General features: G+C 41.9%; 1 protein-coding gene across 2 annotated transcripts; it reads right to left on the bottom strand.

Moving 5' to 3' along the window:
- Positions 1-6604: 6604 nt before the first annotated feature.
- On the bottom strand, positions 6605-11953 carry LOC116490068 (alpha-1-antiproteinase 2-like). Of its 2 annotated transcripts, XM_032188945.1 has the most exons (5): positions 11314-11953; positions 10117-10387; positions 9545-9549; positions 8076-8218; positions 6605-6799 (listed from the first exon to the last, which is right to left on the bottom strand). In XM_032188945.1, exons 1-5 carry the CDS (start codon positions 11951-11953, stop codon positions 6605-6607), a joined length of 1254 nt encoding a protein of 417 aa, XP_032044836.1. The 2 variants fall into 2 exon arrangements, with proteins under 2 accessions (XP_032044836.1, XP_032044835.1); XM_032188944.1 differs by lacking the exon at positions 9545-9549 and having other exon boundaries at positions 8076-8223.
- Positions 11954-23648: the final 11695 nt, after the last annotated feature.

Raw genomic sequence — 23648 nt, 5'->3', positions numbered from 1 at the left:
CCTGGTTTCCTGACCCAGGTGGGCTCAGTTGTGACCAGGCCCCTGTGGCCATGGGCAGAAGCAGACCCAGCACACCCTTCCTCACACCCCTGCTAACCAGGGAGGCTGTTTTCCTGCTGCTGCCAGTATAAACATACCCTTTGTGTCTTGAACCTTTGTGTTTCACTAAAATCTGGAATTGTTAGAAAGTTTTTCTTCTGTGAATAGAGAAAGTCTGCTTCATGAAGAAAACCACATGCATGATCTGGCTGCTTGGGAAGGTTTTTGAGTTGGCCAAGTTTTCCTGACAAATGCCCATGGGCTACATGGGACATTATCACCCTTGCTGTCCAGCGCAACAGGCTGAGCTCATTTCTGCTGCTGAGCTATGCTGCAAGTGTGTCTTTTCCTGTATGGGGAGTCCAGAATATTTCTGGAGAATATACATAAAATAAATCCTTCTAATGTATATTGCTAAAGCTTTTGTTAAAGTTTTGGATGTTACACAAATATTAAGTCATGCTAGGCTTTTATCTGTGGCCAAACATGTTACATTATTTAAACAGTTATCTCCCTCATTTTGAAGCCAGCTATTTCGACACACCAGGTAGTCTGATTATCTCTCAGCTGTGTCATTTAGCAGGCAAATAGCTTCTCTGTGTAAAAAAAAAACATAGCAAACCCATGGATATGAAATAATGGATAGAATTGGATCAAAATGTAAAACAATTACTTCTAATTCATATTTTCAAATTGCCTAAAGAGCAATCACAAGCTCAACTAGCTTCTCATGCTGATCTGCTGGAAGTAATGACTTGCATAGCCACTCTCACCCAGCCTACAGGAGGTTGTCCCTAAAAATGCTGGCTGCTGTCAGTGCCTGAGCAAGGCCCGTCATTCCCAGTGTGTCAAATGGATTACAGGTTTTGACTTTGGTTCTGGTTAGAGGCCGGGCCCTCTGAGAGAGGCGACTTTGGTGCATGTGGAGAAGCACACAGAGGCTTGACCATGGCTCCTTCTGTGTAGCTGTTGTCATTTTTGCAGGTGGATATTTTTTTTCCCCCTTATTTTCATGTAACCATGAAGAAAACAATCTGCTGAAGTTTTTCACTGTGGTTTCATCTGCTCAGTGAGATACCTTTTCAGTGAGTAGAGACAGGGTGATGCCTTCCACTAATTTGTAGCTGACTGCCTGACTGCCTCAGTTAGTGAAGTTAAGACAGAATAAATAATGATGAAATCTTATTTCTTATGGCTACCCCAGGGAAAAAAAAAAAAAAAAAAAAAAGTGCTTTTGGTCAAGTTGCTAAATATCTAGTGACTGAGTAACTGAGTGTGGTATATTAGATAAGATAAGGAGGCAAAGAAAGAGGAGTTGTAATGATGCCTTTTGCACTGCCTCCCTCGGTTTCCAGACTACAGAAGCAGTTTGAAGCACTGTTGATGGGACAGGTTTCCTCTGACCCCCTCAGAAGAGTGGAGGGGAGCCCGTTAGCTCTGGGGTGGTCACCCAGAAGGTCCCTGGGCCACAGCTCACTGCCTGCTGGCTGCCGCTGTGCCCCTGTGCCCGGAGGGAGCTGTGGCAGAGAGGGCCTGCTCCCCGCAGGCTGGGCAGCAAGCGCTGCGTAGGGTCAGCTGCATGGAGGTGGGGTGAGGGACGGGAGGCCTGAAGCCTGGTACAGGGCGTGGGCTGTGACAGGAAGCCAGGCTGGGTAGAGTTCCTTGGAGGTGGAGGGGCACCTGGCTGCCATGCAGGGGTGTCTCCTCGCCTCACATCCCTCTGTCTTTTGCACTGACGATTTCCTTTTGTCTCAAATTGGTCCACAAAGGTGCTGGGCAGCTGTCAGAGCTCACTGTAGCAATGAGGTTTTTCTATTGGTACGTTTTCCCTCTGAAATGTCAGTTCCGGATGTACCAACACCTACACGCTAGAAAAGGGACCTCTGGGACATTGGTATCACTCTGTGAAAAAAATCTCATGCTAAAACAGTGCCTTTGGGGTGAACCATGATGTACTCCTGCTCCTGCTCTACATACTACACAATCCAGGGCAGCTTTGCAGATAGGAGAACCCTTTCCTGCCAGGACCCTGCATGTAACCACATGTGAGGCTATTGCATATATCATGGCCTTCTGCCCTCCTTCCCTTCTCAGATACCTCTAGGGCCATCTTTATGTGACCAGCGTGCTGCTTGCTGCCTTGTAGGCCAAGATGAGAATTTCTAGTAGTCTATTTAAAATCTTAACAGTCTTTCCCAAGAATTGTTATTAGGCTGGTTACAAAACCAAGACTTGTGGTCCAGATTATGTATAGTTACAATTACAGAGAGTTTTTTAACATCTTCCCCCCTCTCTGGTATTATGCTCACCCTTTCTCTGCTCCGCTGGGTCCTCAGATTGATGGCTTCAGCCCCAAGTGAAGGTGACTGTGGATGGCCACATCCTGTGTCCTTGCTGAGAGAAGTATGATGGCAGTGGGTGCAAACTCTGTGCTCTGGGATCCAGCTGGGATCGTTTTTATACATCTCCTAACATGCTCTACACCTTGCTCTTCCTTCATTGGTTCACAGACCCACATACACCTGAGCTTATTACCTGTGGTGTGCCTTATACTTGTCACTCAGTCTCTGTTCTCCTGGTTATCCTCCTGACTGGTTCTACCCAGCTTCCAAGGCTGCAATCCTTTGAAGACTAGTAACCAAGTGAGCTGTTTATAACCCTGGGGCCTCCAATATTATCCTATGCCTGAACTCTCAAATCTCCTGCTATCATCTTGCCATACCTGTATTTCTTTATCTGTCATTCTAGGGCCACAGACACTTCACACAAAATAACTGCACATTCTTCATATCTACTAGTTATAGAAATATCTATATTTATTACAATACATAGAAATATTTGCCTGTCAGAAAGGGACCTGGAGGTGTTGTTCGATAGCTGGCTGAATATGAGCCAGAAGTGTGGCCAGGTGGCCAAGAAGGCCAACAGCATCCTGCTTGTATCAGAAATATCACTCGGGAAGTGATTGTCCCTCTGTACTGAGCTCTGATGAGGCTGCACCTTGAGTACTGTGTTCAGTTTTGGGCCCCTCACTACAAGAAGGACATCGAGGTGCTGGAGTGTGTCCAGAGAAGGGCAACAAAGCTGGGCGGGGAGGGGGGTCTGAAGAACAAGTCTTATGAGGAATGGCTGAGGGAAGAGGGGTGGTTTAGCCTGGAGAAAAGGAAGCTCAGGAGAGACCTGACTGTACATTACAATTACCTTAAAGGAGGCTATAGTGAGGTGAGGAACAGTTTCTTCTTCCAAGTGCCTAGTGATAAGACAAGGGGAAATGGCCTCAAGTTGTGCCAGGGGAGGTTGAAGTTGGATATTAAGAAAAATTACTGAAAGAGTTGTGAGGCATTGGAACAGGCTGCTCAGGGAAGTGGTTGTGTCACCATCCTTGGAGATTGTCAAGAAATGTATAGATGTAGAACTTAGTAGCATAGTTTAGTGGTGGACTTTAGTACTAGGTTAAAGGTTATACTAGATGATCTTAGAGGTCTTTCCAACGTGAATGATTCTGTGATTCTATGAAAATTCTGACTCACTAGAGGCCAGTCAGGTCACTAAAAGACAGGATCACCACAAGTGCAGCTGCGAGCCCCATCCCCAGATGTGCCAGCTGTGTCAACAGCTAATGAACTTGGTCCCTAGATGAATCTCTGTTTCATGAAAACCAATCAATGCTCATCATATCATAGGGAACAGGTTGGTGAAGGAGGTGGCCTGAAGCCCTGCCTTTTTGCTGTCTTCCTTGCTCTGCTCTGAGTGCTCAAGGGATGGTTTGCAGGAGGCAAGGGGCCCCGTTGCCTCCCTCCCCATGTTTTGGGAAGAGGAGGAAAGCAAGAGCTGCCCAGCTGAGCCAGCAGCGTCCACCTCCCACAGGAACTGTGCCAGTGGTGGGAGGGAAAAATGTCTGCAGGAGGGGGAGTGGGAGGCTGTGAAAAAGAGCTGGTGCAGAGAGGAAATGCAAAGAGCAAATGTAATAGGGAAAATCTGTTTGGTGATGCTTGTTGAGCTAAGAGCAGGATTTGGAGAGTAGGACTTGGTGGATGGGGGGAGAGATGGAGACAGGCCACATAAACAGCGCAGCATGGATGTGGGCAGGGAGCAAGCTGTCTGCTGCTCTTTTGTGCTGAGTGTGGTGCCTGCCTCTTCTTCAACACTGTCTCTGGCAAATCCTGCAGTGGAAAATCACAGCAAGATGTCAATAAACCAGGAACTGTTGCCTGATGAAGCAAGTCTGGCAGACGGCTCCCCAGCGCCGATCCTGACATTAGTAGGAAATCCCCTGTGGGGATGGCAGACACTCGTTGTTTCCACCACTCTGTTTTCCCACGGCCAGCACCCAGACATTGCATTGCCTGCTGTGCCTGCAACCTCCCCAGCACTTTCTACAAACACAGAGAGATCACGCAGGAGATGTGCTGCACAGAACTGGTGCTGTATGGCAGTACATTTGCCCTGCACCTCCATCCTTGTGGTCAATTTTTCTCAGAATTTGGGAGAAGAACAGAATTCCAATATCCTACTTCTGAATGGGTGCATGTCTGTGAGAGCACCAAGATATTGAGGGTGGGAAGAAAGATTTACAGCCTGCAAGAGCTGATTTAGCTGATATGAGAGATTGTCTTGATCTTCATATCTCTCCCAGAACCACATGGGACAACCTTCCTCATACTATGCTTTATTTATATACATATATCTATCTCCAAAATGGTTTATAAGGGAGGGAGCAATATTTAGTCTGGTGGCTGTCACAGATAATTGTGCATCTGGGACATCTGTTTCTTCCACACTTCTTGATGTAAACCATGAACCTCTCTACTAAAATCAAATACATCCGTTTTTCAACTGGTGCAAATTGGCACGACATCAGGGCGTTCAAGAGACACATACCGCAAGACCTGACCTCATTGAGCTCTCTTATCCCTAAAGGTTTTACTGTTGCTTTTCTGTACATAAATTCTTTAATTGCAGTTATCTGTAAGAATGATAATGGCTAAGACTGGCCTTATTGGTGCTGCACTGTGCTAAAATTGGCCTTATTGTTACTGCACTGTGCAGCTGTATTTCAGGAAGATGGGAAACCTGTACAGTCAAATGGGTTGCCTTAGGAATTATTGCTGTGGGCAAGTTGGGCCACAAGGCCACCCAAACAGATGGATGTGAGTGCAGGAAGGAACCATGAAGATGATGTAGTGTGCACGCATCTCACTGTGATTCCTGCCATGAATACTTGTGAGTTATTCATATACTTATCAATGCAGAGATTATGTGTAGTTAGTGTAAAAAAGACTGTCAAATATCAAGTGTAACAGTTAACAGGATATTTTTAGTAGGAACACAGAACAGAAAGGGGTTTTTCCTTTCAACTGTAAAGGGGAGACCATGCTTTGCTCTTTCTTACACATGCACCAAACTGACAAAATCACCCTTGCTCTAATTTAACAGAGGCCACACAAGACGTTACTGAGACTGTTAGCTTTCCAAGCCATTCAGCCTCTCCTGCTGCGATTCCTGATGCCATGACACCATTTCATCTCTTTCCAAAAAAACACGGCTGTAGGAAAAAAAGGGGCAACTGTGCTCTTATACTTGCTGCCAAGGCAAGTCTACTGAAAGAGGTTACCACCTGCCTTCAAGCTGCCCTCAGTCCCCCCTGGGTGGCTGCCACCATCTCCTGAGTCAGGCAACCTGCTTATGGGGTGATATCTACTGATCTGCCTTGGTAGCTATAAAAGGGCGGCACTTCAAACACCTACAATTTGCTAGACCCTTATTATGTGTTTTCTACAAATCTCAGCTGACAACATGTTGTGTAATTGCTGTCCAAATACCTTGCCAGCTCATCCAGCTACATCCTTCTTTTGGCCACTGACGGATACATGTGTGAGAAGTCAACCACCCACGTGGGCTGTTGAATTGGCAATACTTGGTTCAAAATCTTCAGGCTGAAGAGCAGATTTGATCCTCTAGCTCTGTTCTGAGAAGCAAGAAGCTCTTTCAGGAAGAGTTGCTGCTAGATTAATGCTAAAAGTGATAAAAGGTTTATGGTGGAGAAAAGAGATTTATCTCCCCATGTTTAAGACAATTTTTCATGTTTCCAGTGCTGACTCCATTCAAAGCGTCAGTTTCCCCTTACCCTGTATTGTTGATCCAACTCTTCGCATCTCTTATTTACTTTCTTATGTACTTATGATAAATTACAACCACTTCTGCTTTGTTTGCAGAAGTGTTAATCATTTTATATGCTATTCTGGCTGACAATGACTTGCTAAGCAGGAATCTTCCATTGTAATACAAATGTCTCTCCCTGAATACTGGCAAATCTTAGCAGGTCTTTCCTTGTCTTTCAGTTAAGTAAAACAGTCATTCTTTGTTAAATGAATTCAAAACATTTTTCTTGCTTCCTGCTAAGCAAGTGTCATGGTCAATACCATTAGTTTTCGACAGTAGCATAGAATGAAAATTCTTCCTATGAAAGAACTGTATATTAAGCTCATACAAATGGAAATAGATGGTGTCATGCAGTTTCACAACTTCTTTAATCAGTAATAACAAAAAGAATTCATATGTCACTTCAGCTAGTGATAGTTGGGTTAACTATTTTTCCTATGAAGAGGGTACTGTTTGTATCTCTATCAAAAATCAGCATGAGGAAGGGACGGTTGAATTCAATGGCAGGAGGAAGAGACATGGTCATTATTTCAGCAGCAGTTGCTGCTGCCGCCTCAGTACCTCTCTCATCAACATCCAGAGCAGCCTTATGGACAACCTAGGAAAAAAAAAAAAAAAAAAGAACACAGTCATTCTGGGCAGAAAACAGCCACCTGAGAGGTGAACCAGACCCCGTTTAAAGCAACCCTGCTTTGGAGAATCAACTGCAGATCTGTAGGGCAGTAGAGGTGTGAGCAGTGTTGTTGTAGTCATAACTGTTTTAAATGAGGACCAGGATAGAGCTAGATAAATTTTAACAAATTATTATTATTAATTGTATTATATAATAATAATTATTAATAATAATAATGATAATAATAATAATAATAATAGTCCCAAGCTATTTGTCTTCTGTTGCAAAGACTGGATGAAGAATGGACAATCCACTTCTAAGTTCCACAGTGAAATACACCCTCTACTGAAGTGTGACAAGATGCTTCTGAAATGTGTGAGGGATTCTTGTGCTGTTTGAGACAAATAAAAAGAGAATAACAGACTATGTTCTTGCATTGAGTTAAATGCTTTTATTTGCCCTATTACATGCAAGGAAAGAAGGCACCTAAAAAGCAGGAAAAGAGATTATTTGGGCAAATAAACTGCCACTAGAAACAATGTTCTATTGAATTCCCAAGTTAAAATAAAATAAAAATAAACATAAAAAAGAGGTTCTTTTCTCCCAAGTTAAAATTAAATAATAAAAAAAAAAAAAAAATTGCAAAAAGAGGTTCTTTTATCTAAATTGATTTTCTCTGACCTTTCTTCCCCATGTGCCTTCTACTGTCTCTTACCAGTCTCTCCTCTTCATCCTGGTGTAGGGGTGGCTCTGCAGGTGGCCATGCCCAGCTGGTCCCCAGCTCTGGCAGGGCTCTGTGCTTGCCTCTAACCGGGGTGGAGGGGTGACCAGGCTGCTGCCTTGCTCTCTCGGCCAGCTTTCAGACATATATGGGAGAGGCCATCTATGCATCTCCAAAACTGAGTCTTCAGGGTGTTAGGGCTTTGATGTGCCCAGCAGCACCAGTGGCTCCTCCTGAGAAGCTGAGGGTTGATTTTTTTTTTTCTCACATTCTAGATACACCTCAGGAGATCTCATCTGATCTTGGTCTTGGAAAAAAGAGTTGTGCAGCAAACTAATCTGATCTTCAATGTCACTAAGGGCCAAAATCCTCTTAAATGTAAACTCACAGATCAAAGCCAGGGTGATCCTGGCTGTGGCAAGCTGGGAAGCTGGGAGCTGTATTTAGTTGGTGTTTCTGGATGCTACCACAACATGTAGCTTTCTCTGTGGTAGGATGTGTTTGTGAAAGGAAGGAGAGGGCTGGTGGCCTCAGACTTACTTTAGAAACCTTCAGCTCCGGTGCACCAGTGATGCCAGAGAGATCTGCCCGGTCAGTGAACACATCCACAATTCCCATCTTGCTAAGGATGTTTGTTATTTCATAGCTCCCAGAGATGGAAAATTTGGGGAAGTAGAGTCTCACTTTGCTGTCAGGCAGAAAAGAAACACAGAGGGTGGTAAGACAGACCTTTCACTCAGGTAAATGATGGTGTGAATGCTGTGTGACTCATGGGTGTCAAATGCCAGGGCGCTGTACCAGCCATGAATGTACAAAGAGTGCTAATCTGATTGTTGGTCCTTCTCATGGTGATACAGATGTTGTCATTCATACTACTACTACTGATACCTGTCAGGCATTTTGCTTTAGCAAATATGAGAGTACCCTGCAAAGGAGGGCAGTAACGAGAGGCCCTCTTTACAGCCAGGGAAAAAGAGGCACAGAGATGGATGCCCAGGTTGCTCAAGCAAGGAGGGACCTGAAGTAGGCACAGACAGGTCTGCTTGGGCAAATGTGTGACAAACCCCAATACTTCAAAGCAAAGCAGTTCTTTTGTCATAGCTGTGGCCTGTGACATGGTTCATGGGAGAGTCTGTGCCCTACCACCTGTACCCTTGGGCACCCCATCTTCTAATTGTCTCCTTTCCATGGGCTGGCCATGGAATTACAAAAAAGGCAGATAGAGTCTGCCTTTAACAGTGAGGAGCAGATAGAATAGATAGGCAGAACATCCTTGGTCCTGCTCTAGACATCAAACTGTATTCTACAAGTTACTCCTGATGGGATTTACACCACCTCCAGGCTACTTGTGGGCAGCTCCTGCTTAGTATACTTTCTGCTGAATTTCTCTTCATGTGCTGTCTAAGGACCCTCAGAGCCTCTTAGTCACCTACTGCAGGAATTACCCTTTTGGTAACCCACATCTTCTGATGTCTCTCCCTGGGATAACTTGGGATGAACAAAATCCAAACCCCACTGTTGCTGCCTTTCTATGATATTGCCCCATGCATTAGAAGGTGATGGAACCATGCTTATTAATACAGCCATCAATGTAATAGTAGAACTGAAATTGCCACCTGGTTCTCACAGCCTCTCACATGAAGAGTTTATTCGTATGTTGGTCTTGAAGGAACTTGCAACAAGAATCTATTTAGGTAAGGATTTTTCTGATTTTTCACTTGAGAATACATTTTCATTTTTCGTAGTTGAGGCATCACATTATTAACTCATATCCAATTTGCTGCCCACTATGTCTTTATTAACTGTGGCGGCATTTCTGTAATGATGCACCAAGAATCATGGGTGTGAACTCCAAAGCCTTGTTAGTTGTGAATCAGGGCAGAGCTTTGTAAATTAGGCACGTATTAACTTGATATTACTCATCTGCTGGTGCTTAGATCTCTTCCCTCCCAGACAAACAAGGTTGTAAAACGTGCTAGCTGATGTTAGTTTCAGTGGTAGGAGCTAACAGAACCTCATTAGATTTTTATAGTTTCAAAAACAAAATGCCAGAAAATCAGGGCACTAGTAATTAATCACCATCCTGTTATAACAACCACTGTGTGCTGCAATGGCCCTTGTAAGGAAGATATTTGTGTAGGACATATTACGTATGTATGCATTAATAAAAACTGCCTAAGTTATGGTTTATTTAGGGTTTAGACATACGTCTGAGTCACAGTGTGTCAGTAACATATGTGAGGTAAAACACGTTAGCTGAAACCTCAGTATAGGGGATTTGTCTTAGAATTGCCACCCTCTCACTCTGTCAGTTTTAGAAACCCCAAGATGGGATTGCTTTTTGGTACTCCTGAGACCTGATCAAGATGATCTCCACCTTAGCGGGGGAAGCAGAAAGTCACTCAAACATCAACAAGAGAATAGTTAAATACCAACCAGCTGCAAGATTTTTACAACTAGGATGCACAAGCCAAAAATAACCCACTCAGTTCCCAGAATCAGCAAGCCTGTAGTATTTGCATTCCTAAAAAAGAAAATAGACTATTAATCTAGGTGCCACTGCAAATGACTGGCAGATTACCTCTGGAGTAGATGGTCTGACCATTCCCGGATGGTTTCCTTGACCAGTGCTTGCTCTAACCGCTTCATTTTCCCTTTTGCTGGTAAGACTAGAAATGCTGTAGCACTTCCATTATAATGAAGACGTACCACGGTGCAAGACAGCTCCATATCAAAATACAAGTCAAATCTGCCTGTCTGGTACATCATAGGGACTTTCACAGTAGTTTCAGCATCCACAAAGAACTCTCTTTCTTCAGTGTTCTCTGGTTTAAAAGGCTTTTCCCAGTTGCCTGATATAGAGAGATAAAATGCAACTGAATATACCACGTCTCATCCCATCATAAACGGAATTTTATATAACTAATTATACTCACCTATTCCTCCAATTGCTAAATTTACAATTTTCAAACTTACCATTTTAATATGCATGCCACAGTAAGGAAAGAATCTTTTACCTGATCAATCAAGAATGTGTATTAGGTTCCATTACTTTTTTTCCTTGGGTGATCTAAGTGGCCTTTCCATGAGTTGTCATTTAAGGGCTTACATGACATCATTTGTGTGTTCATATACTGTATGCATTTAATTTTTATTGACTTTAATCACGAGCCTCAATCTATAGATAAGATTAATGTAGGATCTCATATCTAAGTGTTGGTGTGTCAGGCACATCATCAAACCCACATCAGAAATGCACTGTTTCCGCTTTGTTAAAATGCCCTCTTCTGCTCATCACTAGCTTCTTCTGTATATAAATATGTTAATGTGTATACATTTCAAGGAATCCAATAGGAAAAAATAGGATTATGTAGCGTATAGTAAATTAGGCCATTGAATCATGCACACTTTTAAAGAGATGCTTTTAAAGGAATAGGTCATGTGTTCATCTCAGTTCCTTCGGTGAAAACTAAGAGAATGTGGGGCAATTGGAGCTATGACTAAACCCATGAAAGTGAGCTGAAACTACATGGAGGCTGTGTCTTGGAGCAGAGCTTCCTGTCTGCTATGGGTAGAGCTGAGCCTGCAGGCTCTCCTGCCACCTCTGGTGCTGAGCAGGGCCCTGCTGCTCTACCTGGCTGCAGCATGCTGTGAGGGGCTTCTGTCCCAGCAAAGAGCATTTCAAATTTCTGCTGGAACATTTTCCAAAGGTGGCAGGTGAGCTGAAGAGATCATTTGATTAGAAGAATGACATGAACCTGAATACTACAGGACTTACCTCTAAAGAAAACAAAGGTAGCTAGGAGCATTACAGTCTGTGGATCCATTTCCTTGACCAAATTAGTAATTTTCCCATGTGTTTTCTTCTCTATATAATCATTAATCTGCTTCTCGGCCTCTGTGGGATTGTTAAAGTTGGTGGTTAAAGTCTCCAGCTGATACAAAGTTTTGGCATCATCTAAAAACTTTTTTAGTGGTTTCAGCTTTTCCGTTAGAAAGATAGCACTCCCCATGTTGAGCTGGACCCCGCTCTCGGGATGGCTCAGCATGTGGATGAGGTTGTGAAAGCCTTCATGTATCTCTTTCTCCTGAATCTCTGTAAGGTTGAAGGCGAGTCCTTCCAGGATCTGAGTCTGTGTGGTTGACCTAGCCCCTAGGGCCAGCATTGCAAAGGCAGTGGAGATGCTTACAGGAGAGAAGAAAATGTTCTTATTAGGCTCCTCGAGTGTAACCTTGTTAAAAAAATGAAATGCAAAGTCAGCATTGCTTGGCACTAGTTTGAGGCAAGCGATCGCTTCCCCTGCATAATGCACATGGTCTTTAGGTTCATTTGGATCATGGTGGCTGGTAACAAGCTGACCAGGGGCAACAGTGTAAAGCCCAGCCAGTAGCAAATATACATAAAAGTTGGTCTTCATCTTCTTGCATTAAAATCCTATGGAGGAAAAAGAGAATCAATTACTAGGGTAAATACATAAATCACGTATATATGGTTATTCTGAACAAAAGTTCTTGTGTCTTTCTCTTGTCCTCAATTTCCTCTAAAAAAACACCTCTTGCCAGTTTTTTTTTTTTGTTTGTTTGTTTGTTTTTTTTTTAAATTATTATTATTATTATTATTACTTCTACAGGCCTCCTGGCAAATCTCCCACAACTTTTTCTTCTGGCCCTACCCTATACATCCACAAAGGCCAAATTTGGTGTAGATTAGCTGAATATACAGCACCCTCAGCAGGCCAGAGAACAGAGTATATCACACCAGAAAACATACCATGGCAACCACCGGAGGGCTGCAATACCACTGTGCTTTTGACATTAATGGTCTAAGATACCTACTGTAAAAAGCATCACAGAGCAACTCTGGATGTTTTGTGAGTAAGGGAAGAAAGAGGAAATTCATGCAAGTGGGCAGCAATCAGTAGCTACATACAAACAGAATTTGAGCAAACAGACATGGAGGAGATTTTTAAATAAACTTTTGTTCAGATTGATAAGGCCCTCTATTTCAAGAGAAGACAAGTGATGGTGACTGTTCTTCAGTAGCAAACCAAATCTAAGGAATATGTTTTTGTTTGTTTGTTTGTTTGTTTTTGTTTGTTTGTTTGTTTTCTGAATAAAAATAATGTGACACTTTAAATAAGAACCTGAAGTAACATTTTGTCTCTTAGTAGACAAACCAAACCATTGGAGTCAATTCATTTTCAGCCCAGCAAAAGAAGTCAATGACACCAACAAAAACAAGGACTTATTTTTATCAGATGCTCTGCTGGTCAAAGGGCAATACATTTATCTTAACCTATTTCTCTTGGCTGTGGTATCTACATTCCTTTGCAGAGCTGACACTATATCAGCTCTTATAATTAGACATTGGAAAAGTGGAGTCACAGCAGGCCACATTTCTGAGCAATCTAACACAAAGAAGTAGTGAGAGACTTGCAATGAGTTTGTGGAGATAATGAACTAGATTTGTTAAAACTTGTGCAAGGAGAGACGTATTAAACTAATTGCACTTCTCTGTTCTGGCATGATTCAGCTTGAAAGACTGTGGTCAGAAAGGGCTATGATCATGGTCCTGATTTTTCCATAACATCAGAGGAAGCAATTTTTATTAGTATTTGAATATCCAGTTACAATTAGACTTGCATAAGAATGACAAAACATTTTTGAGCTATAATCAAGCATTCAAACAATTACATGTCTGATACAAGTATTTCTAAAAACAGGCCTGCTTGCAATAACACCTACTGTGTTATTGACAAATGGAAGAACCATAAGGGCTCTCAATAACTACATTTTCAATTGCTGTGCACAGTAGCTTTAAATTATATTTTGGTCTTCTCTGATTTTGACATTGAAATGATACTGCTCAATATATCTGTCCCCTTCTAACTTAACATGCGAACTGTTCTGAATATTTAAAATCATCTATCAGAGATCCAATGTATTAGTCAGACTTTGAAAAGAAATCAACTTGAAGGCAAAAGCATTAAATCTGAACCTGATCTATTTCCACGTATCCAGCAGTCTGATTCAGAATCTGCCTCTGGATAAATTATTCACTGTGAATTATTTACTCAGCTGCAGTCATAATTTATTAAGAATAATACGAATATAAAAGAATGAAGCATAAGTCATCACCTGTTCCCTATCTCATCACATTTCATAACTATAACAAAACACAATATAGATGGAATTTTCTATATATACATTGCAATGCAAGTTTATATTTATTTGGAATGCAGAGTAGATGTAGAATTTAACTGACCTGGCCTCAAAATTATAGCTAATGGATGTAGAATGGTTTTACAGTAGCTTTGTAAAATACTGATTACAATTTTCTGAGGATTTTTTTCCCTATATTTTTCCTCTATGTATTTATGACATATTTGCTTTTTGTGTTTGATTTATGAACTTTCATGGAATTAATTTCATTTTATTACAGCTCTGAATTCACGGATAATTAAATACAATCTGAATCTGAATCATCCATCTGTTACTCAGTACTGGCCAATCACGAACATTTGAGACTTATGAGTCAGCCCTCACAAAAATCTTGGTAGTGGTTGATTTTAAAATCATGAGATTATGAAAGACTCAGCAGCTGCAGTTTGTAGAGGTCCCTTTTGTGTGTGTTTTGTTTAAGCCTTGAAGATGGATGTGTCTGACTCTACTAGGTTATTCTTCAAAGAATAAAGGTACTTGATATTTACTATTCTAGTTTATGTTACTGTGGCTGCTAGGTTTGCAGGTGATAAACCTGATAACTTAACAGTGTGATAAATTGTAAACAGAGACTGTTTCCATATGAAACAGAAGGTGCAGATTCTCAGGCAATCTCCATGATTGAGGCATTTTCTTACAAAGCATATTTGCTAACAATTAAAAAAACAAAACAAAAACAAACAAAGAGATGGATCCTGTGCGAAAAAGCCCTTAGAGTATTCCCTATCTGAAGAAGCTAATTTTGAAGAAAGCTGCCTATCTTAAGACTTATACCATCCCCAGAAGAACAGTTTGCTAAGAGGCAATCTGTCAGATTGCCCACAAACATGGGAATAGAATTGAAGAACTCTTCCATTGTAATTCCAAATTTACATTGACTTGTTGAATAGCCTGGAAGAAACTAGTTTCTCTGCCTTTTTTTTTTTTTGGTTTTTTTTTCTTTTTTAACCATGTCAAGCAATGACAATAATCTTTGTGGTATTCAGAAAAGGTTTCTTTCATGAAGAGCTTTAAATCAAAACAGACAATGGCACAAGAACATGCCAACACCTGGAGTTAGTGATGTTTCAAGCAATTTACCTGTAATAGATTTAGTGATAAGATTTGTTGAATATATATTACATGTTGAATAAATTACAATCTTCCGTACTGTGCCACCCGGAATAGCAGTACTTTTTTGGACACTCTGTCCTACAAAGAAAATGGAGAAAACTGATAGGCTGAGGTTACCCTAAAAGAATTCCACCAAAAGACCTGTAGCAGAGCTAGTCTAAATTTTCTAACTGACAGAACCTGATTCTTTGTGGATATCAAAAAATTGTCCATTTGAGGGCTGATTTGTGTCTTGATTATTTGGAGAGATGTTTCTGAATATAATTTTCTGACTTTAGAATCCCATGTAATTGGCCAGGAGATGAATATTTATCCCATGCCTCTCCTACAAGGGGTCCTCACCTGTAATGTCATTTTAATCATGAACATTTGCAGTACTCAAAAACACATGCAAGCATGAAATAGAAAAGATCTTTGCTCACCAGATGGTGCTGCTTCCCTCTTGATTGATTCTAAGTGAGGAAATCTGAGAAATGTCTTTCCTGAAAGCTGCACTCTGGGAGCACCAGGCACATCAAGACATGACTCCACCACCACCACTGGTGTCTGCTGGACTACTCTCTTCTACTCAGGGCCAATCCAAAGAAGAGACAGAAACACCCAAGCACACAAAATGTCACAAAAGAAAGAAGATGACTAGTCACACTTGTGTGTGAGAAAACAATCTCAGAAACCTTCTGTCCAGGACTGCCTACTCACAGGAGCACCACAAACAAGTATGTGCTTTCCTGGCTGGCCTGAAGCTCTCTGGGTAACTTCACAGTATGTGCCTTGGCATGTTCAGGGACTTTTCATACTGATCAGCTAGACATTTACTTATGTGATTCACAGTTTGATGCCTCTGTGCTTGCTGGAGGCCCCTGAGAAGGCTGCCAGCACAAGCCAAGGGTATCAGGTTATGCAAAGAATCCAGTCACTGTGACCATTTCATTAAAAGTAATTCCTTTTGCAATAGAAACATGGAAGCCAAGTTTACAATATTCTTAAAAATGCATGTGACTGTATGTGGGTGTGTTGCTTTTCCTTGCATGGAGTAAACTTCCCTGCCAGACTTTTGGTTGAAACTTCTAGGAACTTCCTTAAAACATTGAACCCTTAGCCATTTTTTCTTGAACAAGACCAATATGTCCAAAGAAACCTTGGGAGAAAGGAAGAGAAGGACTCAAATCAGCTGTTCTCAGTGTCATCTATCTTCTGCAAGACAGCTGAGCACCAAAGAGCTCACCCAGGAAGCGCATCACCCACTTCTAGGCCTCTTCTACATGGAAACAGGTGAGCATGAGCTTTCAGTCTGCTACCAGGGCATTTCTGGTATTTTCTGTTGGACCTGAGTTGCTGCACACACTCACGGATGAAGTATCACTGAGGCCAGAGAATAAAAAGATTTTTTAAAAAAAAGGGAACCACTGCAGTGGTTAGGACGGTCAGATGAGACAGAGGTGATTTCTTTTCAGCACAAGCACAAACTGTCCCTAGAAACAGATCAGACTGGGTTTCCCAGTTTTCTACTTCCCATGTTCACTTGATCACTACCCATTCTCTGGTGCGTGAATGTTACATGTTGGCCTCACTGTGATCTCACATAACCTGAGTGTGTGGAGAATACCTTTTCCTTGTTTCTTTCTCAGTTTTCCTGTAATCTGGTTGTTAGAGGCAACAGAGGATGTCTCGTCTAAAAGGGAAGCAGACCTCAGATATCCATTCCCTAGCAAAGATATTTCTTGTAGGCCTTGAATATAGAAATCAGCAGAATACTCAAAAAGGATTACCAAAGGCATCAGTGTCCGGGCACCCATCCTCAGGTTCTGGATGGAGTGGAGCCTGTTCCCTCTAGCAGGAAAGAGCAGGAGGTATCTCTCCTTCAGGTGCTTATGTTTTGTTGTCTTCAGAGGTCACCTTGCTTGTCTGCAAGATGACTAGACACCCCACTCTGGTTTTTACATTCTTATTCTTCTTGCCAGCCATCTAGCAACATACAGGCAACTCCATGCCTAAATGTGGTGCCTGTGTGCTTTGTATCCAGCTGACCAAATAAGCCTCTTTATCACTAGAACAATTGCTAAGACAGATTTCAGTATAAGGTACAACCCTAGGAAAGGCTTAAAATCAATTGCATGCAACAGGAGGATACACGTCTGAAGTCTCCATAGGAAACAAAAAAATCACTACTTACAGCAGCTTCCAAGGATCCTGCTGTCTTCACCAGGACTACCCTGCTGCTCCCTCTCTTATTTATACTGTTAAATAGCGTTATGAAAGCAAAGCGTCCTCTAGAAAACATTAACCAGGGCAGACAAGTGTTATTACTTTAGGAATGGTGAAGAGCAAACAGTGAAGACATTTTTGGGGGAGGCACCTGATTTTTGCTGTATATGCCACGGCCTAGCCCTGTCGTTGCTTACAACAGTCATAAGAGTCCTCCTGCATTTCTGCACAATCTCCTGCTGGGGAATCCAGCCCCTTGCTCTAGCAAATACTTCACATGCATCATTAACTTGTGTAAACAGCCTGACTAGGTACATTAGAACTACTGAAATGAGTAAAATTAAACACATACATATACTAGACAAAAGCCCTGGAAAAGACAGCTGGATGCATGCTGCAGCTAGATCTCATCTCAGTATTTTGCACAGAAACATCCTGCCTCCTCTACACAGACTTTTAATAGGTTTATATTTGGCGTATTTAGTTTAAATTATCCAATATCTCTCAATTATCTCCATTGCTGTAATAAGGGACAGTTTGCTGGAACTTCACTAGTAAACGTTAAAAGCAAAGCAGTAGCACTGGTGCTCGCAGTGGCTGAGAGCTGCTGTAGGGATGGAGATGTGATGGCAGAGGTGGGTGCTCTGGGGCCAGTGGTACCCATGTGGTCCCAGCCAGACACACTGCTGGGACCTGGACAGATGTGACCTGGCAGGCAGTGGATGTGTGGACAGATAAACAGCTGCACTGTGCTCTGTGCCTGGCTCATCGTGAAGTTACTACCAAGTTACAGACTTGGAAGCATCAGGCCGGTATGCCAGAGCATGCTTATACGTGAAGGTTGGGACCTATGCGGTCAGCTGCCAGCCCACAGGAGCATCCCCTCGGGAGGCAGGGGGGTTGCAGCAGTAATTGCTGCTTAAAGGAAGCATCACTGAATCTTCTGGGGAGATTGGGGTTTTTCTTTGCAGGTGATGTGTTGAAGCAAGGCTTTACATTTTGCTTGGCTGTGGGAGCTGCTACGAATTTTTTCTTTCCAGGCTTCTCGTCCTTTGCTTCTATTCCTCTCACCCATGCAAAGTAGGCACAGCAGTTCAGTATGAGATTGGATCCAGGCTGCTAGAATATTTGTTTGAATTGTTTACCAGCTGGAAAAAAAGCAGATGGGCACTTGTAGCTTTTAAAAATAACAAACGAAAACAGCCTCTGAAGATACAAAGCCTCACCTAGAGCACGTACAGACTGAAGGTTGAATAATCACATGCACCAAGAGACAAATGAGAACACAATTCCAGACAAAGAAGTGCAGCTATGAGTAAAGGTACTGAGAAATGTGAAGAAAAAAACAACTGACTTAATATGACTTCATTTAAGAACAGGTTAGTCTTGCAGTGGAATGTGTTCTCTACCTGCTGACTTTTGTATGAGTGTGCATGAGGGAAAATGAAATAAAATCTAATCCATACCAATCTCCAATGTTATCTGCAATGTGATAGCTGATTGTTTTCCCTCATGTATATAGGAGTTTCATCCAATTGTGTAAATATCCTGAATGTGCTGAGACCCTGTTTCAATATTCGATAACAAAATATGTTGCATATGAACTTGCATTTGCACTTTTTTTTTTTTTTTTTTTCCAGGCAATGGACCACTCCTCTGATATTTTGAAAGACAAGTCCTTAATGAAAGTGCTGTTAGGAGTTCTTCCATTTGCTCTGGATCAAACTATCAGTACTCTACATTAGATATCTTATTACTTTGAACCCCAATGTTTTTTATTTATTTATTTATTTTTATTTTGTTTTGGTTTCTTTCTTTTTGTTTATTTGTTTGTTTATTTTAATATTGTTATTGCAAGATCTTAATAACACTATTTCATCTTCAGTAAATTGGCAACATTAACAAAAGCCATCCAGCATGCATTCCCTTGGAAACAGGCTGGCTGTAGTCCAAAATAAATTAATTATTTAAATTAGAAAAACTGTATGTTTGCTTCTCTGGCGGAGAAATACTTTAATCTTTTTTAAATATTTAACTAAGTACCCTGAAAGCCATTTCAAACCACAATTGGTTGTTGTTCGGGTGATGCCCTCTGGAGTATAAAGAGCACATGAGTCCCTCCTACCACACTGCTGAGATTAAATGTCATTCTGGAGCTGGTGAAGGCAGTATCCTTCTCTCTGCTGGCAGGCTACATTTAATTTGCAGAGCTGTCTCTCACTGTGATTCAAGGGGAAAGGCACTCTTGGTTACACAAACAGATCAGAAGTGACCTCCTGCAAGAAGTTACTTGCAGTGCCAATACACAGAAGGTACAGCTGTATCAAGGGTCCTTCCAAGCAAAGACCTGGCAGATCTTCACCTTTAAGTTGCACTTTCCTCTGTTGCATGCTGTACTCTTGTCTTACCTCCTGCCAGCCCCATGCAGGAGGTCCCTGAGCATTCCAGGGTGCTGTGGCCCACTGATATTATTTCCAGCCCCAATAAAGGAGCACACACATAGCTCTGCCTGTCCCACAGGTCAACACAGCAAGTGTTTACCCTTTATTTCTCTCTAGGATCAGTTTCATTCTGCTATGCAGTAAAGCCCCTCTGGGTCCCTAGGAGACTCTTAATTTTCATCAGTCTGCTTTGTCCTCCTCTCAGGCTATGGGTTTGCAATTGCTTTAACCTCACCTAAGTGCAGGCTGCTTCTGCCAGAGATGTCTCATCCTCCAGTGTTCCTGCTGTCTTTTAGTGTGCTTTTAGTGCCCTCCCCTCTCCCAGGAAAAAGACTTGTTTTCCTGATTAATTGGTCCAGCTTTCCATGTGCTCAGAGCTGCTAATACTGATGCGATGAAAAGAGATGTATCTTAGACGAGGCCAGGAGCTCGACTGTTACTTTTAGGAGGAGTCTTTGCTCAGATTTAATTTAGCTTGGTCAGGAGGCTGGAGCTCAGCATGAGGTGGGAGGGGCAGGGAGACCAAGGCTTTTTCAGCCTGGAGAAGAGGTGGTGATGGGGGATGCTGTACCTGTTGTCCCACCCTATGTAACGAGTGAGGTTAGAGAGAAGATGGAACAATGGTGGGCAATGGTGGTTTGTGTGGCAGGGAATGCAAGTTGCAGAAAAGGAAATGCAAATCAGATATAAGGAAAATAATGTTCACAGGGAGGGTGGTCATACGTGAGGACAGGTTACTCTCTGAGGCTGTGAAATTACTGTCCTTGGAGATGTCCAAAACCTGTCTGGACATGGCCCTGAGCAACCTTATCCAATTTCCAAGCTGGCGCTGCTGTGAGCAGGTGATGGGATTGGATGACATCCAGAAGTGCTTCAAACCTACGTTATCTTTGTTGCTATCAAAAAGACTGAAATCCAGCTCTCAGGAATCCCTGTTTGCACCTTACCCTGCAGAGAGATGTCTTTGCTTCTCACCACATGACCTCAGAGGCTTTTCCCTGAAACACTCAGGAAGGTGTCACCTTCCTCATCCTCCAGCGTGCCCTGGCAGAGCCAGCACAAGGCAAGCAGTCAGCTCCCAGGCACAGCCTCTGCCAGGGCACAGCACACAGCATTCACAGTGGGAACAAACAAATCTGGTGGGCCATCTGTCCCGCTCCCCACATGCCATAGCCGCGGCAGGTGGCACACATTCCTCTGTGATGTCGCTGAGCTCAGGCAGCGCTTTTCTCCTCAGAGACTTTGGAAGTCCACAGCAAAAATTGTGACCTCAGAAGGGATCCATGCAGCTGCCTTCATTTCTCTGGACCTGACTGTAATTAAGATCTGCTGGTGATACGCTTTTTAAAAGCTTAGGTGGTAGGGGAGGAGAGAAAATGGTAAGCCTTGGAAAAAGCAAACTTGAATGGACTATTTCAAGATCAGAAGTCAGTTGCTGTCAAAGAAACACTTGGTACTGCCATTTTCCTTTGCATATGTCCATTAAGATGTAATTTTTTAAGATGTATCCTCTGTGGGACCTTCAAGCAGTTGGAAAAATTCCTTATTTAACTCCATTTTGCTTCCTTAGAGCTGTGCAAGAAACACTGCCTGCGGGTGCTCAACAGGTTCTGACTCTTTACAATCTAAGCGAGGGACAGACAAAGCATCTCCAAAGAAGAAATTGTGTGGTTGTGGTGGGAAGAGCTGTCTCTGATTACACGATCTTTTGCAGAAAAGAACAGAGTCTGGAAAATGTTCAAATGTATTTTAATTTGTTTTGTACATTTGCATTTTTTTATTATCTGTGTGTTCTGCTTTCTTGTGCCATGAATAAACAATATATGTGAGTGGGTCTGAGAACAAATGTTGACAGTTTTCCACTTTTATCTGAGCAAATTTTGTTTCTCTGTGTCTGTTTGCAGTTATTTGCACTTGAGAACTGTAGGGAAGAGAAAGACTCATGGAAACTGTTGCTTCTGCACTCTAAAATGATGTGGTCTGAACACACTCAGTGTTACATCTTCGTTTTGATCACAGTTGGTTATTTGGACAAAGGAAAGCCACAGGTTTTTGCAGATTTGAAATTTCTGCAGACCTCTTGCCCTATGCTGTGAGATCAATGGTTTGTAAGAGATTTAAAACCAGGGGGTGCCAACTTTTAAGGTCTGCACATGCCCTATAGAAACACCTTCTTCTTTAAAACTCCTCTTTAAAAAGCATGTCACCTCTGCCAAGATGTCTCTAGATCTCTCTCAAAAGGCTAGGAAATTGGAGTCTGTCCACTTACAGAAATACCTGTCCCAGCAGAATGAAGACTAGCTTATTCTTTGGCTTGTTTTAAACCTTAGAAATTTACCATGATCTGCTTGTTGGGCTGATCTTACCAGTGTTTGCACTGTCTCCTCTTTCCTGAGAATGTCAATTTTTGCCCCATCCACCATCTGTAGTGATTATCAGGTATTATACAACCCAGAAAAAGGTATTATAGGCTACTGCAGTGGTAAAATCTGAGTCTCTTTAATGGGCTGTCACACACCAGGCTCCTTGGTGGGACACAATAAATGTAAACTCCTGCAGTTAGGAAATGCCAGGACTACAGTGGCTGTGCTCTGCTATTTGGCCAGAGATGGGGGCAGATAAAGGAAGTATTGAACCACCAGAACCCAGACATGCCCTCAAGAGGCCTGATTTCTCCTTAACTCTGGATCACTAGAAACTTGGAAAATAGTTTTCAATCTCACACTGATCTTACAGCACATATTTTCTGTACCTTCTACAAGTGCATGTTATGGAAGACAATAACGCCTTACTAAACCTAAATATAACCTAGCAATTGCTTAGCTAAGCTGTACTTTAGCTCAACTATTTGCTAATGACAAGGCTTGTTACTCTGCCATTGGAGGGGATTAGGTTGGACTGATGTGGTTCAGTTTTGACAAAACCATTTTTGTTTTGTCATCTTGTGTTTTTTTTTTTTGTTTTTTTTTTTTCTTGCTATTTTTTTTTTCCCTCGATGCTTACCATGGTTTTTATTTTTACTAATATTTCCAACGTTTTTCCAAGAATTGGAGTTGGACTCAGTGGCCTATAATTTCCTAACTCTTCTTTTTTTTTTTTTTTTTTTTTTTTTTTTTTTTCTCTTTTTTTTTTTTTTTTTTTTTTTTTTAATTTTTTTTAATTTTTTTTAATTTTTTTTTTTTTTTTTCTAATTATTTTTACTTTTTTTTTTTTTTTTTTTAAGAAAAATATTTTTTATCCTTTTCCAGTTTTCTGAAAATTTATTGCCTTTTTTTTCTTCTTTTGGCTTGGTTTTACTTAGAAGCATAAAGCTTCCTCTGCTCCTTCACAGGGACTTAGAGGGACCTGGCAAGCTCAGAGAGGGTACAGAGAGGCTATGAGGTTGTCCATACCCAGGGTGGGGAAGTGGGAAAAGCTGTAAATGGGGAGATTTGTGTGACGGTGACCCCTGCATACACACACACCATTTCTCTCCACTTTCTCAGATTACTGCTTGAATAGGAATCACACACAAGGATAAAGACAAAGTTGTGTCTGTTTATGTAGAACTCATTACAATCAATGCTGGCAGTGTTGAGCACTCGAACTGAAGTTTTTTAATTAGTAACAGATTAACCACTGTGGAAATACAGCTCCTTTGTTGATGTCAAAATGCTTTACTTACCCACTGTAATCAATGCATCAGAGGTAAACAATATGCATTGCCAGGTATGTATTATCCAAAGATTTACTGCTTCCCCAGGTCAAGGGTGCTGCTGGTCGGCCCATTGACAGAGGGAGGCAGAGGATCAATTGTACCCGGGGGGGAACTGGTCCTGCTGATGGAACTGGTTTATGGAGAGTACTTGTAGATATAAACTGTTCTTAAAGGCATTGTCTCCTGAACAGGTAAATCATGAATGCCTTTCATTGAGTAAAAAGGACTGTTTTTTCATTCTTCATACAGGAAGATGTCTCCCAGTACTGTTGTGGAAAGACTGCAGAAAGACCACACACCATGGAAATTCTTGAAAGCCAGATAGCAGGCATACTTCCTAGTTTTTGTCATTATTTAAAAAAAGAGAAAAATAAAGTAAATCTTGTCTCATGACTGGCAAACTGTCTGTCCTTGCTCTAACACAAGTGCCCCAGG

Source organism: Aythya fuligula, chromosome 5, assembly GCF_009819795.1.
Source record: "Aythya fuligula isolate bAytFul2 chromosome 5, bAytFul2.pri, whole genome shotgun sequence".
Lineage (NCBI taxonomy): Eukaryota > Metazoa > Chordata > Aves > Anseriformes > Anatidae > Aythya > Aythya fuligula.
The sequence above is the reverse complement of the archived record's forward strand: the minus strand, read 5'-3'. Positions and strand labels throughout refer to the sequence as shown.